This window comes from Littorina saxatilis, linkage group LG11 (genome assembly GCF_037325665.1).
Source record: "Littorina saxatilis isolate snail1 linkage group LG11, US_GU_Lsax_2.0, whole genome shotgun sequence".
In the NCBI taxonomy this organism is placed as follows: domain Eukaryota; kingdom Metazoa; phylum Mollusca; class Gastropoda; order Littorinimorpha; family Littorinidae; genus Littorina; species Littorina saxatilis.
This window is the reverse complement of record NC_090255.1, coordinates 5520788-5537794: the sequence shown is the minus strand read 5'-3', so window position 1 is coordinate 5537794 and position 17007 is coordinate 5520788. Positions and strand designations below refer to the sequence as shown.

The 17007-nt window shown below is 43.0% G+C and overlaps 1 protein-coding gene across 1 annotated transcript; it reads right to left on the bottom strand.

Moving 5' to 3' along the window:
* Positions 1-1395: 1395 nt before the first annotated feature.
* On the bottom strand, positions 1396-16606 carry LOC138979603 (zinc finger protein 271-like). Its single transcript, XM_070352314.1, has 2 exons — positions 16482-16606; positions 1396-4711 (listed from the first exon to the last, which is right to left on the bottom strand). Exons 1-2 carry the CDS (start codon positions 16576-16578, stop codon positions 2397-2399), a joined length of 2412 nt encoding a protein of 803 aa, XP_070208415.1. The 5' UTR covers positions 16579-16606; the 3' UTR covers positions 1396-2396.
* Between the last annotated feature and the right edge of the window lie 401 nt (positions 16607-17007).

The window sequence follows — 17007 nt, the reverse complement described above, 5'->3', positions numbered from 1 at the left end:
CTAAACTTAATGTCAAAACAAAAGAACTGTGATAGTGCTATTTTTGATTTTAAGTGAGCTTCCCTATGGAATCAGATGTCTCTGTTCCGCCAAATGTGACCATCCACCATGGACTGAGTCGCATGTCACCTTTGCATGATTTTCATATTTGTACATTTTCCTGAAGAGTTTGTTATGCTCTATCCTGTGGTGAAAACCGTTTTAGAAAAGAGGGAAAACTTTTGTTCGAGTTATAAGCCTCTGCCTAAGATGACCCTCACACTGTTACCAGACACTCCCCGGACTTATATTAAGCCTAGCGCAGAACAGCGCGATATGACATGTGACTCATTTCGTGGTGGAGGATCACAAATCAGTGTGGGTGATCCAGAAAGAGAGAGAAACAAGTCGCGTAAGGCGAAAATACAATATTTAGTCAAGTAGCTGTCGAACTCACAGAATGAAACTGAACGCAACGCAACGCAGCAAGACCGTATACTCGTAGCATCGTCACTCCACCGCCCGTGGCAAAGGCAGTGCCCGTGGAATTGACAAGAAGAGCGGGGTATTCGTTGCGCTGAGAAGGATAGCACGCTTTTCTGTACCTCTCTTCGTTTTAACTTTCTGAGCGTGTTTTTAATCCAAACATATCATATCTATATATTTTTGGAATCAGGAACCGACAAGGAATAAGATGAAAGTGTTTTTAAATTGATTTCGAAAAAAAAATTTTGATAATAATTTTTATATTTTTAATTTTCAGAGCTTGTTTTTATTCCGAATATAACATATTTATATGTTTTTGAAATCAGCAAATGATGGAGAATAAGATAGACGTAAATTTGGATCGTTTTATAAATTTTTATTTTTTTTACAATTTTCAGATTTTTAATGACCAAAGTCATTAATTAATTTTTAAGCCACCAAGCTGAAATGCAATACCGAACCCCGGGCTTCGTCGAAGATTACTTGACCAAAATTTCAACCAATTTGGTTGAAAAATGAGGGCGTGACAGTGCCGCCTCAGCTTTCACGAAAAGCCGGATATGACGTCATCAAAGACATTTATCAAAAAAATGAAAAAAACGTTCGGGGATTTCATACCCAGGAACTCTCATGTCAAATTTCATAAAGATCGGTCCAGTAGTTTAGTCTGAATCGCTCTACACACACACACACACACACACGCACACACACACGCACGCACATACATACACCACGACCCTCGTTTCGATTCCCCCTCGATGTTAAAATATTTAGTCAAAACTTGACTAAATATAAAAAGAAGGTATAGTAACAATACGATTACACACACACACACACACACACACACACACACACACACACACAAAATGCATCAAAATTGATGTTGTTTGTATTCTGTGTAACTGATGAAAGAACAACTTTTTTTTGGCAAGCACTTTAATTATTTAAAACAAAAACAGAAATAAACGTGTAAACGGCTATTTCTTTACAGCTGCTCTGTCCTGCTAAATTCACGTGCAGCAGACAATTTGAGCTGCATCACTTTCTTAAACCCGACTCAATAAAAACAGAAACAGGGTATGTACATATATTTACAGACAGTAACCATGGAAAGAGCCTTATCCCACTTTATACATTTTTTCTGTGATCATTTGTTTCTCTGATGACCAGTAGCTTTGATCACAGGCTATATTGAGATCACCATTAGCTGAAATCACTGGTATCTCAGGGTGTTATAGTATCTCGGATCACAATAGTGTGGCAGGGTGTAAATATGCAGAGACAGAAAGAGAATCATCCAAGTTAGTCTGGTAGCAAGTGGGGTCGTCAAATTCACTTTGAGGGGGATAAAAAGAAAAAAAATATTTAAAAAAAGAATAGTTCGGTTGGAGTAACTGACCCAAAGGTTAAATCCAAAAACAAATAGACTGCCAACGTTCCAACATTCAATACTTGTAGATTCATGTGCTTGCAGTTTACCAGCAAGCGGCCAAAAACTCAGCCAAGCTAAGCGCTTGTTACTTATTGTTTGTCTGTGCAGGTCGACAAATATTTGTGACTGTAATGTATTGTTTTGTCAATAACAAACGTTCCCACAAATTACCTTTCTTGTTCTTTTATTCTGACCCTCAGGTTAGCTAAATTCACCCAATATCAAATAAAGGCTAGGGACAGGAGACTTGACCAGTCTCTCTGCTATTACTTGTTGACCGAGTAGTCTGCTGGCAGCTCTCCGGTGAGTGGTTAGTTTAACGGTCCATTGTATGATAAGTAAGTTATCTTTACAAGTGAATACAATGGAACCCCCTTTTAAGACCCCCAATAAAAGACTCCCTCCCCTTTAAAATCGTATTATTCAGATTATCTTTTCATATTCATAACCTCTGTAAATTAACCTCCATGAATATTTGATTATCCCAGATTTTCAGAGGTCATGGCTTTTCTCCAGGATGCGTTAACATATGCATCTTTAAACTCACTTTATGAGCAAACTTTGCTGTACACTCAGGGCAGACATGTGGCTTTTCTCCTGTATGTGTTAACATATGGTTGTTTAAATAATGTTTCAGAGCAAATGTTGCTGTACACTGAGGGCAGGCATGTGGCTTTTCTCCTGTATGTCTTAACATGTGCCTCTTTAAACTCCCTTTGTGAGCAAATTTTGCTGTACACTCAGGGCAGACATGTGGCTTTTCTCCAGTATGTATTAACATGTGGGCCTTTAATCTTCCTTTGTTGGCAAATGTTGCTGCACAATGAGGGCAGAGATGTTGCTTTTCTCCAGTATGAATTAACATGTGGTTCTTTAAACTCCCTTTGTGAGCAAATTTTGCTGTACAATGAGGGCAGGCATGTGGTTTTTCTCCAGTATGCTGAAACATGTGGCTCTTTATACTCCATTTGCGAGCAAATTTGGCTGTACATTGTGGGCAGGAATGTGGCTTTTCTCCAGTATGTATTAACACGTGGGTCTTTAAATGGTTTTTTTTAGAAAATGTTGCTGTACAATGAGGGCAGACATGTGGCTTTTTTCCTGTATGTGTTAACATATGGTTGTTTAAATGATGTTTCAGAGCAAATGTTGCTGTACACTGAGGGCAGGCATGTGGCTTTTCTCCTGTATGTCGTAACATGTGCCTCTTTAAACTCCCTTTGTGAGCAAATTTTGCTGTACAATGAGGGCAAGTATGTGGCTTTTCTCCAGTATGTATCAACATGTGGGTCTTTAATCTTCCTTTGTTGGCAAATGTTGCTGCACAATGAGGGCAGAGATGTTGCTTTTCTCCAGTATGAATTAACATGTGGTTCTTTAAATTCTCTTTATGAGCAAATTTTGCTGTACAATGAGGGCAGGCATGTGGCTTTTCTCCAGTATGCTGAAACATGTGGCTCTTTATACTCCATTTGCGAGCAAATTTGGCTGTACATTGTGGGCAGGAATGTGGCTTTTCTCCAGTATGAATTAACATGTGGTTCTTTAAACTCCATTTCTGAGCAAATGTTGCTGTACACTCAGGGCAGACATGTGGCTTTTCTGCTGTATGTCGTAACATGTGGCTCTTTAAACTCCCTTTTTGAGAAAATGTTGCTGTACACTCAGGGCAGACATGTGGCTTTTCTCCTGTATGTCGTAACATGTGCCTCTTTAAACTCCCTTTCTGAGCAAATTTTGCTGAACATCGTGGGCAGGAATGTGGCTTTTCTCCAGTATGCGTTAACATATGCTTCTTTAAACCCACTTTTTGAGCAAATTTGGTTGAACATTGTTGGCAGGCATGTGGCTTTTCTCGAGTATGCCGTGACATGTGGCTCTTTAAACTCCATTTGTGAGCAAATTTGGCTGTACATTGTTGGCAGGCATGTGGCTTTTCTCCAGTATGTATTAACACGTGGGTCTTTAAATGTTTTTTTTTAGAAAATGTTGCTGTACAATGAGGGCAGACATTTGGCTTTTCTCCTGTATGTGTTAACATATGCCTCTTTAAATTCCATTTGTCAGCAAATTTTGCTGTACACTCAGGGCAGACATGTGGCTTTTCTCCTGTATGTGCTAACATGTGGCTCTCTAAATGAGGTTTCTGGGCAAATGTTGCTGAGCACGTTAGGTAGGTATGTGGCTTTTCTCCTGTATGTGTCAACATGTGGCTCTCCAAACTATTTTTGCGAGCAAATTTTGGTCCACGGGTAGACCCATCTAAATCGTTACTTCCTTCTTTCACTAAAGCTCTACTTTTCCTACTGATGGGTGTTCTGAGCACTGTTCCTTTGTCCTTGGTATTGTGACTTGTCTCTTTGTCCAGTGATCTCTTTGTCATATGTGAAGAGACCACAGATGTACCTGCAGGAGCTGAACATGTTTCCACCTCAACTGATTTCACTCTTGCTATCTCACAGCCGAACGTGTCAGTGGATTTCAAGTCACTGTGTTCCATACTCTCGACGTTTTGTGCTGAGTCTACTGGCTCTTGTTTGACTTGCACTTGACAATCACAGCCTGTAGGCACAGGAGAGAATGCATCTATCACACCGCCAGAAACAATACTTGCGCCACGCTCACACAAACTTGTAGCAGTGCTGTCTTCTGCACCTGAACTGCTCGTCTCAGTCAAAGCTGGGAATGCCTCTGTCTTGACTTCAGCTGCTGAATTGCCCGTTTCGGTCGAAGCTGGGAATGCCTCTGTCTTGACTTCAGCTGCTGAATTGCTCGTCTCAGTCAAAGCTGGGAATGGCTCTGTCTTGACTTCAGCTGTTGAAAAAGAGGCACATAATATTTGTGTAATCCATGTGTGTCACAATGAAAAAAGCAACACAACCAGAATCTCCAGATGTGTCAATACATATGAGTCATTCTTCAAAGCTGGTGAATTCTTACGTCGGTCACTTAAAATGAAATGTTCACAGAAGCAAATGTGTAAGAAAAATGAGAACAGGCTCGGTACATATATTGGAAGCTAGAGTTCATTTACACGATAAGTTGATTTTGGATGATTTGTTGAAAAGTCACTTTGTGAAACGATAAAGGTTCATTCCTGTGCAAATGTTTTTTTCCTTTGTGTTTGAGACCCCCAAAAATGAAGTTGAAAAAGCGTTACGTACGCATCGAATGTTGTCACGCTCACTTAGATTTGTCCAACCTCTGTTACAATCATTAATTCTTTTGCAAACAAGTCAACAAGTTTTGCAATCAAGTCAACAAGTGTAGAAGATGCAGAAAATGCATTCATTCAATCGAAGACACAATTTGGACGAATTTGATGTCACAGAGTTTTTTGTGTCACAAGTGATGCATTCGTAACGGCCATTTTTATTATAAAGCTAGAATCAGTTCAACTGAATAAAAGCATATATTTTCACGTTTGCCCCTTTGTTTATCACCCAGCCATACAGATGCGTGACACTTTTTCACACAATTTGTCGAGAATAATGACGTCTGTAACGAAGACATTTTGGAAGGGTACATTCGTAACGCCCTTTGCTATCGGCAGAGATGCAGACCCGGATTGCTTGGAAATAGCCAATTTCTCAGCATTAACATCAGAAAGTTAACTGGTTATGTGAACTGCTTAGATCATGGGTAAAATTGACACCTCCAAAATAAAATTCTCATTTTAAAGCCATCCATTTGTGTTAGAAGGAAACAAAGCATACTATGCTGCTTAGCTTGAAATGAACAATAAAGAAATGAAAAGAACCAACAACATTGTTTTGTGTGTGTGGATTTTAAACACATTATATTCACAACACCCAGTAGAAAATGGCGACTGATTTGTTGCACAACGACAGTACACTTTTTCAGCCCAGTCCAGTACTTTCATAAATGACAGAAGAAAGCAATGGAGGCCTGCATACTACAGTCTTATTGTTCCTCTACGTCCCTGAGTGATAAAATGCTACAGTTAACTGTCTTTTGAAATGTTATAGCACCAAGCAGATTTGTCTTCCGCAAATAACTTTGGTGTCACACAGTACAGTGGAGTCCAGCTATAACGAACCTGGGTATAACAAAATCCCGCTTTTAACGAACTGATATTGATTTCCCGGCAAACAGCCTTCTATTTCTTACTTGTTACTTTCCGGCTACAACGAACCTTTTGAACTCATTTTCATAACGAACCCCCTCTTATGACAAACACGTTTTCATTGCCCCAGGGCCGTTTTGTCTCTAAAAGTCACAAGGCTACAACGAACTTGTTTGTTTGTTTGTTTGCTTAACGCCCAGCCGACCACGAAGGGCCATATCAGGGCGGTGCTGCTTTGACATTATAACGTGCGCCACACACAAGACAGAAGTCGCAGCACAGGCTTCATGTCTCACCCAGTCACATTATTCTGACACCGGACCAACCAGTCCTAGCACAAACCACATAATGCCAGACGCCAGGCGGAGCACTAGATTGCCAATTTTAAAGTCTTAGGTATGACCCGGCCGGGGTTCGAACCCACGACCTCCCGATTACGGGGCGGACGCCTTACCACTAGGCCAACCGTGCCGGTTTCTACAACGAACTGATGTCAATAATTGTCTCCAAAGACAAAAATACACAAACACAAGTAAAAGTATACCGGTATGGACAAAATAGAGGCAGGTCGCATTCTTGCAGAAAATCATTTAACAACAACGAAATATCATTTTTTTCATAGAAATAGAGAAGGTTTACCATACAAATGTGTTTAAAAAAATAAAAACATCCAAGTCTCTGCAGAACACGACTCTCGTTAAGTCAAATGAGTTTGGTGTCACAGCGTTATGGGCAGAAGATGGTGTTGAAACGATGTAGTAGACGCAAATTTTATTCTTTCTTTCTTTCTTCATTTGGTGGTTAACGTCGTTTTCAACCACGAAGGTTATATCGCGACGGGGAAAGGGGGCAGATGGGATAGAGCCACTTGTCAGTTGTTTCTTACTCACAAAAACACTAATCAAAAATCTGCTCCAGGGGCTTGCAACATACACGTACCGTATTTGACGGATTACAAGACGTACCGTTTTATAAGCCGCACCCCCGACTTTAAAAAAAAAAATTGGGACGAGCCACGTATAGGCCGCGTCACTATATTAGCCGCCGTCGAAAAAAATATAATCAGATCGTGTCAATCAATCAAAACAACCAGGCAAACGAAAGTACGGCTGTTATTTGGCGAAATCGGCTCCGAGAATAAACAAATGAAACAAAGAAGAAAAGTGAAAAAGTTTGAAGAAAAATATCACACACACACAATTTGTAACCAACCCACACATGTAGTCTCGCCCGGAATAAGCTTTTTGGGGATGATTTACAACTTTTGCGCACATTTCGAGCAGACGAAAACACAACATGACGGCTCTCGCTCCTCCAACTATCGCGAGACACAAAAAAACGAAATCTCGCACTCGCGAGATCCTGATACATCCGGTGTTTCTCTGTACGCTATCTTTTCACGACGACTTGTTCACAAACGAAGATTCGCGAAAGAAAGAGAAAAACGCCGAGTCTTGAGTAGAGAGCTAATAAAGTACCGGTAATCGCTAATCGAGCGAAAGGAAAATCCGCGGCGACTTCCATTAGGTGAATGCTATTCAAGTTTAGATATGTTTTAGCCGCATCTTTTTATAAGCCGCAATGCGATTTTTTTTTTAAAAAGTTGCGGCTTGTAGTCCGTCAAATACGGTAGTACAATATATTACCTTACTGGGAGAATGCAAGTTTCCAGTATAAAGGACTTAACATTTCTTACATACTGCTTGACTAAAATCTTTGAAAAAATTGACTATATTCTATACAAGAAACACTTAACCCTTACACTGGTGCAATTCTGTAACACATGTTACATAGCCACTGGTGAATTAACAATAACAGAGAGAAAAATAACAAAAAGCGGTCATATAGGTTTTCGCAGCCATGGGAGGTAATCGGAACCGACCAAACAGACTGAGCCAGTAGCGCGACATATGTTGTGACAACCAGGTGACATGACAACCAGGTGACAGTATACGTAAAGTAGCGCAACATATGTCGCGACAACCAGCCTAAGGGTTAACAAGGGTAAAAGGAGAAACAGAATCCGTTAGTCGCCTCTTACGACATGCTGGGGAGCATCGGGTAAATTCTTCCCCCTAACCCGCGGGGGGGGGGGTGCACATTTTATTGAAAAATTGCTGTCTTTATCATAAATAGTGCCCATAGACTTTCGATGCACCAAGTATTATGTAAAAACATGACGCAATTGAGAGCGTGACCTCATTAATTGTGGTGTCACACTAAACCAACCTGTTATGGGCGGAAGATTTGATCATATCTCAAAAACTACTAAGTGAATCTTTATGAAATTTGATATTGATATTTTTGAGGGGATTTTCTCACAGAGGTTTTCTCGGTTTATTGATAGGACAGTTTGATGACATCATATTTTCCTGTTTGCCAAAAAATTGAGGCAGCACTTTTACTGTTACAGTTTTTCATCAATTTGATCGAAATTGTTGTGTGAGTTTAGAGGGAGCGGTCAGCGACCATAAACTCTATTTAAACGAGACAGATATGCAGCAAAAAGGGGGTGGGGGAGGAGGTGCAGAGGTAATGCAGGAGGAAGTGATAGCAGAGTCCCGTGGGAACGAATGCGGGGAATGAAAGAGGGTTGGAGGACAGGGGGAGGTGATGAGTGAAGGAGAGCATCTGGAATGAAACAATGGTAACAGATAAGGGAGTCCGAGAGAGAGCGAGGACCGAAGTCATTAGCAGCAGCGCAGCGGGCAGCAAGCAAGTTCAGCGTTTTGTCAGTTCTGCAAACCCCCCATCCACACGTGCACACGGCCGTCGTTGTGCTCCAGGCTGTACCTTGACTCATCAGTGAAGAGGACCACAGCCCACTGCTGACGTGTCCAGCCAATGTGACGCCTGGACCAAACTCAGCGAGCTCTCTTCTGGACGAGGGTCAGCTTGGGGCGCTTGGATGGACGACGGGCGTGGGACTGGGCAGCATGCAGGCGGTTGCGAACAGTCTGTGTGCTGACGTTGGTGTTGGTAGCAGCCCGTAATTGCCTTCTGATAAGGTTTGCAGTGGAAGTTCGCACTGTCTGGGCCTGTCTTGTGATGAAACGATCTTTTCTTGCTGTGGTCTTCTTTCGTCTGCCTGGGCGAGGCCAGTCTTGAACTAGTCCAGTGGCCTGGAAGCGCTGTCGCAGTCTTGTGATGACGGAGGGGGACACCAGAAGACTTCTGGCAATATCCCGTACGCCAACACCGTCTTGGAACCACCCTATGGCTCTTCCTCTGTCCAGCAGGTTACGGTCCGACCATCGTGATGTTGTGCCCTGGTCCGCCAAGGTCCTGGCTTTTATTGAGTAACCAGTGACCAGTGTTCACAGTCAAAGCATCAAGCTTCCACGTGCAGTGCATCATTTTGTCAGAAACACGCTATAGAAAAAATGGCGAGTCAGCATAAAACGGTAACATTTTCACCAATTTTCAACGCTCAGCCACTGACGCCCGAGTAGCACGTGCAGCACACCAAGCCTGTACAACAAAGGCAGGAGTCCACTCTATGCGTGTGTGTAAGATCTTTCTTTCTTTATTTGGTGTTTAACGTCGTTTTCAACCACGAAGGTTATATCGCGACGAGTGTGTAAGATCAGCGTTGTAGCTTGCAAAGTTTTGACAATAGCATCAATTTGCAAAAACACATGAAAATGAAGGGTGTTCCCTAACTTTTTGTGAGTAGTTTATGTCAGTGCATGGTGAGTGTGTTCACTGCCTTGAGGATTTATTTTATCTCTTCTTTTCAACAATTTTCATGCAAATCATTTTTACAGAACGTTTAAAGAAGTATTAGGAGTTTATTGTTATTGTTTATTAGCCACAAGAAGTGATTAGCACAGACTCAATCCTGTTGTTTGTGTGTCTCTGTGTGAGTGTATGGGGGAGGGGGTAGTGTGGTCACCCCTCCCGTGACCGGACACCTGCAATGTACGGACAGTTTTGCTATGGCCCAAGGGTGTCCGTTCATGAGAGGGACTGCTGTATTGTAATTTTCGATTAAATTACATATTCTTACCGCAATTCTCATAAATGCAGATTGCACCTAAAGGTGGAGGGAACTTATTTATGTCCCTGAAAGAACCTGTCCTGCAGAAACTAACGAGGGCAAAGAAACGGCCTCGTCAAGTCAAGAGCAGGAGATGTCCAGGAGGTAAAAATTAATGAACACATCATCGGACCTCCAAAGAGAAGATGGCGAGACTTCGCCGAGGCGACTGGAATGTCACACAGCAAGAGGAGAACCCCCGGCTCTGGATTCCTGAATCCCTGTAAAAGACAGACGGAGGACTGAACGCCCCCGCCCCTCCCCCCCCCCCCCCCTTTGTTCAATAAGCAACCACACATAGGACTGTCCTATCAAAGTAGCAATACCACATGTGAGAGTCAATTTAGAGATGTCTCTTTCACGTAAAGTGTAAAGAGATAAGAACAGGAGCTTATGGCTCTTAATTCCAATTGACTTAGCGCAAGTTAGATAGGATTTTAAAGCTCTAACCAGACAGTTAGAAAATCCAAATCGCTCGGAGCAAGAATCCTCCCGAGAGGAGGGAATTAAATACCGGAGGAGATTGACCAGGTTTCTGATTCCAGGAAATCTGGCCGAAAAGCAGTGAAAAACGGAATCATTATGTTCAAAGGCTACATCCTCTGGTAACCCCAATAGTGCATGGGTCTCACTGCCCTTGAGGGCTGAGGCCCAGAGTAAGAGGAACAAAGTCTTACGAGTTAAGTCTAGCAAACGAGCCAAGAGAAAAGGCTCAAAATGCCAAAGAACGCAACCATTCCAAAACCAGAAACAAATCCCAAAAAGGAACCTCTTACAACAAGGTCCTTTGATCATGCCCGCAAAAGCGCCATGAACATCGAAAGAGAGGCCTATTTGTTTCAAAGTATCGTCGAACGCTGAAGAAGAAGAAGAGAGAAGTATCGTCGAACGCTGAAGAAGAAGAAGTTTCAAAGTATCTGAACAAAGGGGGGATTTTGAGAAGTCTCGAATGATTATTCCCGATGCCGGCACTCACATGGTGCGCGGAGGGTTATTGGTAACCAAGTGGGTTCAGGGCATAGCAACGGCTATAGCGTCTGGTTTTTTAGCTTGGTTACAACCCTTACAAGGGCAGGTAATTGGAGTAGTGTTTCGACATCTAGCATGTGAGATTGAAGTCAATGCATTTATGAGAATTGCGGTAAGAATATGTAATTTAATTAAAATTAAATTTTCAAGCTCAGTGCAGCCGATAACAGAATAAAAGCACATCATTACAAGTGCGGAACACGGACATGACGTCATACTGAAAGGTGATGAATTATGGCTTCTCCTTGCCACATTTTATTTCAATGCAATTTGTTAAAGGGGTTTCTTTGTCAGATTTTGTTTTTCCCTCTGCCTGTCTCCCCGTGTCTCCATCTGTCTGACTGATTCAATGAAATGTGTAATTCCTTAGTTTTGCAAAAATGAAACTATGATATACCTAATGGATAGAGGTCTCTAAATTCTTATTGTAAACTTGTGAGTTTTATTCAAAAAAAATTGAATTGGAGTTTTAAACGCAATAATGGGGCATTAAGTCTCAGGGCTTGGAAACATGAATACACGCATGCAGGAAAAAAATAAATAAAATGGGTATTGCCGTATACTGTATGGCAGCTCGCTTTCCCCAGGGAGAAAGCAGCCCAAATTTCTGTGAGGTTACCCTCTTGGACTACATGAAATCTTATCCTTATCCTTATCCTTATACTGTGATGAGTAGAAGAATGTGTGTTTACGAGCAGAAAAAGCCTATCAACGTCAAGAATCGTGTTTTTCTTTTTCTATTTTCACTTTGTAGCTTCCTACAGACAATAAGCAACAGTGTAGTACCACTCAGAGTCCAATATCTTGTACTTTATTTTTGACCATCTGTGCAAAATGTTATGGACCCATGATCTGAGCTGTTCACTTCTGCAAATTTGATTTTAATGATAACTTTAGAGGCAAATAAGGTAACTAATTTTTAAGCTTCCAAGCTTAAATGCAATCCCATAGTCCGGATGTCGTCGAGGATTGTTTGACCAAAATGTGAATACATTTGGTTGAAAAATTAAAACGTGAGAGTGCAACCTCAACTTTTACTAAACGCTGGGTATGACGTCATCTATATATACTGTTCAAAAAAAGAAACGCATAGTTGCTACTTGCCAAATTTGTTTTATTTTTCGAAAAAATTAACAGAAAATCCAATATTTAGATTATTTGTTTGAAATTTGGTATGGACACAGTTGAATGCACACACAGTTCATTTGCATCTTCAAATCAATCAGTCAATCAATACGATTGGGTGCCGAGGCTGTCAAGTCAGTAGGGGGTGTGACTGCCTTGAGCAGCAACAACTGCCCGACACCTTCTGGGCATGGACTGGATCAGATGCCGGATATCTTGCTGTGGGATGGTGTCCCACTCCTCCTGAAGTGCCTGCAATAGATCGCGGTGATTTGCCGGCGCTTCTTCTCGCCTGCGCACACATCTGTCCAATTCATCCCAGAGGTGTTCTATCGGGTTCATATCTGGCGACATGGATGGCCAGGGAAGCACCTGGACATGGTGGTCGGTGAGGAACTGGGTGGTGAGTCGTGCTGTGTGCGGGCGAGCGTTGTCCTGCTGGAATATGGCATCCTGGTCAGCCAGAAGAGGAAGGGCGTGTGGGCGCAGAATTTCCTCCACGTATCGCTGGGCAGTTATGCGCCCTTGGACGTGCACCAGGGTGCTCCTTCCAGCGGTATTGATCGCCCCCCACACCATGACGCCTCCACCACCATGAACGGGTGCCTCATCCACACAGTTGGGCGCGTAACGTTCGTTTACTCTCCGGTAGACCCTCCTCCGACCATCATGTCGCTGGAGCAGGAAGTAGGACTCGTCGCTGAACCACACGTGTCTCCAGTGATTCCGGACGGTCCAGCGAAGGTGCTGGTTGCCCCACTGCACTCGGTTCTGGCGATGGCGGCGGGTGAGGACAGCTCCTCTGTGAGGTCTGCGAGCTCTCAAACCAGCGTCATGCAGGCGGTTCCGCACGGTCTGGTCCGATAATCGGTGTGGCCCGGGGAGAGCCTGGACAGAAGATGAGGCCGACAGGAAACGATTCCGGAGGTGGCGGAGCCGTATGAAGCGGTCGTGAGCAGCAGTTGTCGCCCTTGGTCTTCCCGCTCGTGGCAAGTCAGCAACGGAGCCAGTGGCTTGAAACCTGACCCACAGTCTACTGATGGTGCTCTGGGACACGTGGAAGTGCCTGGCGATTGCACTTTCACTTTGGCCTGCTTGTAAACGACCCAATGCAATTTGGCGGTCTTCTCTGCTCAATCGGGCCATCTTTCGTCGCTGAATTGTCGTCTGATTTCTTTGTGGCGAACAATCCGCTTTTATGGGTTTTGGAAGACATGGTGAGAGCTCAATATTCCCCGAGTTTCACGAGATTACACTGAAGCATGACGAGTGGTCATGCCAAATGAGCAATTTTGACATTGTAGCCACTGATAACGCATGCGTCACGTGCAGAGCTCACTTGTGGCAATGGACGAAAGGTCGACGACCAGATAAACATTTTCTGCAGTTTGGTGGATATCCTTGTAGCCATATAACTAAATTAACCAAATATTACAAGCTATGCGTTTCTTTTTTTGAACAGTATATATATACGACTAGTGTCTGTCTGTCTGTCTGTCTGTCTGTCTGTTCGCGATGCACGGCCAAAGTTCTCGATGGATCTGCTTCAAATTTGGTGGGCATATTCAGGTAGACCCGGGACAGGACACAACCTGGTTGATATTTCAACACGTGCTCTCAGCGCGCAGCGCTGAACCGATTTTGGTTCCACCTCAGCTACCCCGGCCCCAATACCGACGCACCAAAGCCGCTACACCACATCACAACGCCAAAGTTCTCGGTGGATCTTTTTCAAATTTGGACACCGTATTCAGCTACACCCCGGACACAATATCATCGATGAGATATTTCAACACGTGCTCTCAGCGCGCAGCCCTGAACCGATTTTGGTTTTTGTGTTCATTTCACCATTATAAGTAACTCTTCCTTATCTTCTCCAGGTTTTCAGCGTTTACCTCCCTTCCTTCGTATGGTGCACTATAGTATGAGTGGGGCATCTTCTGATATTCCCGGCGTTCTGTTACTATTTTTAGAAGGTCAACGCAGTGTCCAGAACGTAAATTGGACCCGTAAATTATCCTCACTGTAAAAGTGCAAAGGTCGAATCAATTTATAGCCACGCAAAAAATACACTGTCATCTATCTCTCTATATATACGGCTTCTCTGTGTTTGTGTGTGCGTGTGTGTGTGTGTGTCTCTCTCTCTCTTTGTGGGCAACACCTGTGGATTGTTCTGTTACTATTTTTAGAAGGCCACCGCAGTGTCCAGAACGTAAATTGGACCCGTAAATTATCCTCACTGTAAAAGTGCAAAGGTCGAATCAATTTATAGCCACGCGAAAAATACACGGTCATCTATCTCTCTATATATACGGCTTCTCTGTGTTTGTGTGTGTGTGTGTGTGTCTCTCTCTCTCTCTTTGTGGGCAACACCTGTGGATTGTTCAGTTCTGTTTGTGATGTGGTCTGGCGGCATTTGTGTATTTGTATGTACTGGCCTTCCTTTGAGAAGCCATAACAGATCAAAAGGGCTTAGAGATAAGCTCTAAATTGCTCAATCCTGTTTGAGTGGAGTTCGCCTCCAAAGGCGATTAACACGGTTACATTCGTCGACAAGGATGGGACTCGATATGGTCAGGAATGGCATTATGGCCACTGAATCATTTTCGTGCTGTTCCCATTCCACGAATCTGGGAGGGACCTAAGCTTGGCGGGTCCATTGTTCGGACCCGGCAAAGCCGGCGTACGGCTCTAAGTATTTCATCCCGGCGAAGCCGGCTACCCGGCGAAGCGGGTATTCCTCTAGTCAAAGATATTTATAAAAAAAAAGAAGGAAAAAACGTCTTGGGATATACCCAGGAACTCTCATGTTAAGTTTCATGAAGATCAGTCCAGAAGTTTTCTCTGAATCACTCTACACGCACACACACAAACACGCACACACAAAGGCCACACCCTCGTCTTGATTCCCCGTATATGTTAAAATATTCAGTCAAAACTTGACTAAATGTAAAAAACAAACCACTACACTAAAAACTAGATAAATATTAACTAGCAGGGCCTAGCATTGGAAAAAGTGAGTTCAGCTTACAAAGGCGGGGGTCTGCAGATTTGTTGGAGATTTTTGACCGAAAATGACCCCCCCCCCCCCCAAAGAAGATTGAGCAACTAAATTATGCCTTCACCAACATCTGCGTTTCACAGTGGCCTGTGATAGCAGCGAAGCCGTTGTTCGCGTAACCTATTTCTTTCCGGCACAACTGACAGTATGCTTTGCCAGAAATAGCAACCTTTCGGAGCCATAGTCCGTATCGGCACATTACTTTTTCTGACTTGCCTTCCGCCTTCGGAACGAAATCCAGCCATTCCAACTTCCAGGAATACCTGGATTCTTTGTCACTGAATGGCCAACCACGTCCAACAATGTCGCTTCGAGACATTATTTCAAGTCTAGAGCCACAAAACAACGGCACAAAGCATGCTCGCGCGATGCCAGAGGAAGTGCGTGCTCAATCAAACTGTCAGACCGATTAAGAATTGAACCGAAAGGCGCACAAAACGAAAGCTGGGACTGCTTGGGTTTACCGTTTGGGAATAACAGGTTTTTGCATTTCGGCGTACACCAAATCGAGTTCCGCGTACTGGAGATGTTATTTCGGCGTAAAGTAAGCCAAACGGCTTACAATGCTAGGCCCTGAACTAGTGATAGATTATGATTAAAAATGCCCTTTTCCACTGTGATACTGTGGTACACCCCCTTACCGACTCCCCTTTCTACGACTTTCTTTTCTTTCTTTCTTTCTTTATTTGGTGTTTAACGTCGTTTTCAACCATTCAAGGTTATATCGCAACGGGAAAAGGGGGGAGATGGGATAGGGGAAAGGGGGGAGATGGGATAGAGCCACTTGTTAATTGTTTCTTGTTCACAAAAGCACTAATCAAAAAATTGCTCCAGGGGCTTGCATACAATATATGACCTTACTGGGAGAAGTTTCCAGGACAAAGGACTTAACATTTCTTACATACTGCTTGACTAAAATCTTTACAAACATTGACTATATTCTATACAAGAAACGCCTCTTACGACATGCTGGGGAGCATTGGGTAAATTCTTTCTCGTCCCAACCAATATGGGACTCCCCCTAACCCGCGGGGGGTCTTTCTACGACTACTCCCTTTTTATGACCGATTTTGCCACCACGTATGCATTTTACTATATAATGAACCCCCAGTGCGTGAATCGTCCCAACACACGACTTACTGCTATTAACTTTCATTTCAAGAGCCTGTATCAAGCAATCAATCAATGAATGTAACACAATACACAATATCAGGTCACACACAACATCAGGTCACACACTTACTGCTTGGCATTGTGTCCATCTCATCAGAGGCTGCAGGCGGCTCTTCGACATCGTACTCGACCTTCACCACCACAGTAGACTGCAGCTTCCTCTTCATCCTGATATGTTAGCTGGTTGTCCTTACCTGGTGGACATATAATATTCACACAAGCTATGCTTTTTGTTTTTTGTTTTTAATGATTTATGTATACATGTACTACATTTTGTTGATAAATACCGCTTCTAGAATTGGGACTAGTGATTCATGCTACTTGGTTCGTGGGTGCATTCAATGATGGCTGATTCGGAATCATTAACTCATGAGCTTTGTTGTGGCGATCTTTGCCTCACTTTGGTAGAAACCACCCAAACACATTGGAATACATGCTTTGGACTAAAGAAGAAGAGAGCAAAAAATATAATAAAAGTTAGTTAAGAAGGTACAAATATTAGAAAGGTTATGAATTGCAGAAATTTAAAAAAAACCATCAGCAACTACCGTCAACTACCGTCAACTTTTTGTGTGTCTTGAACTTTTTTTCCCCAA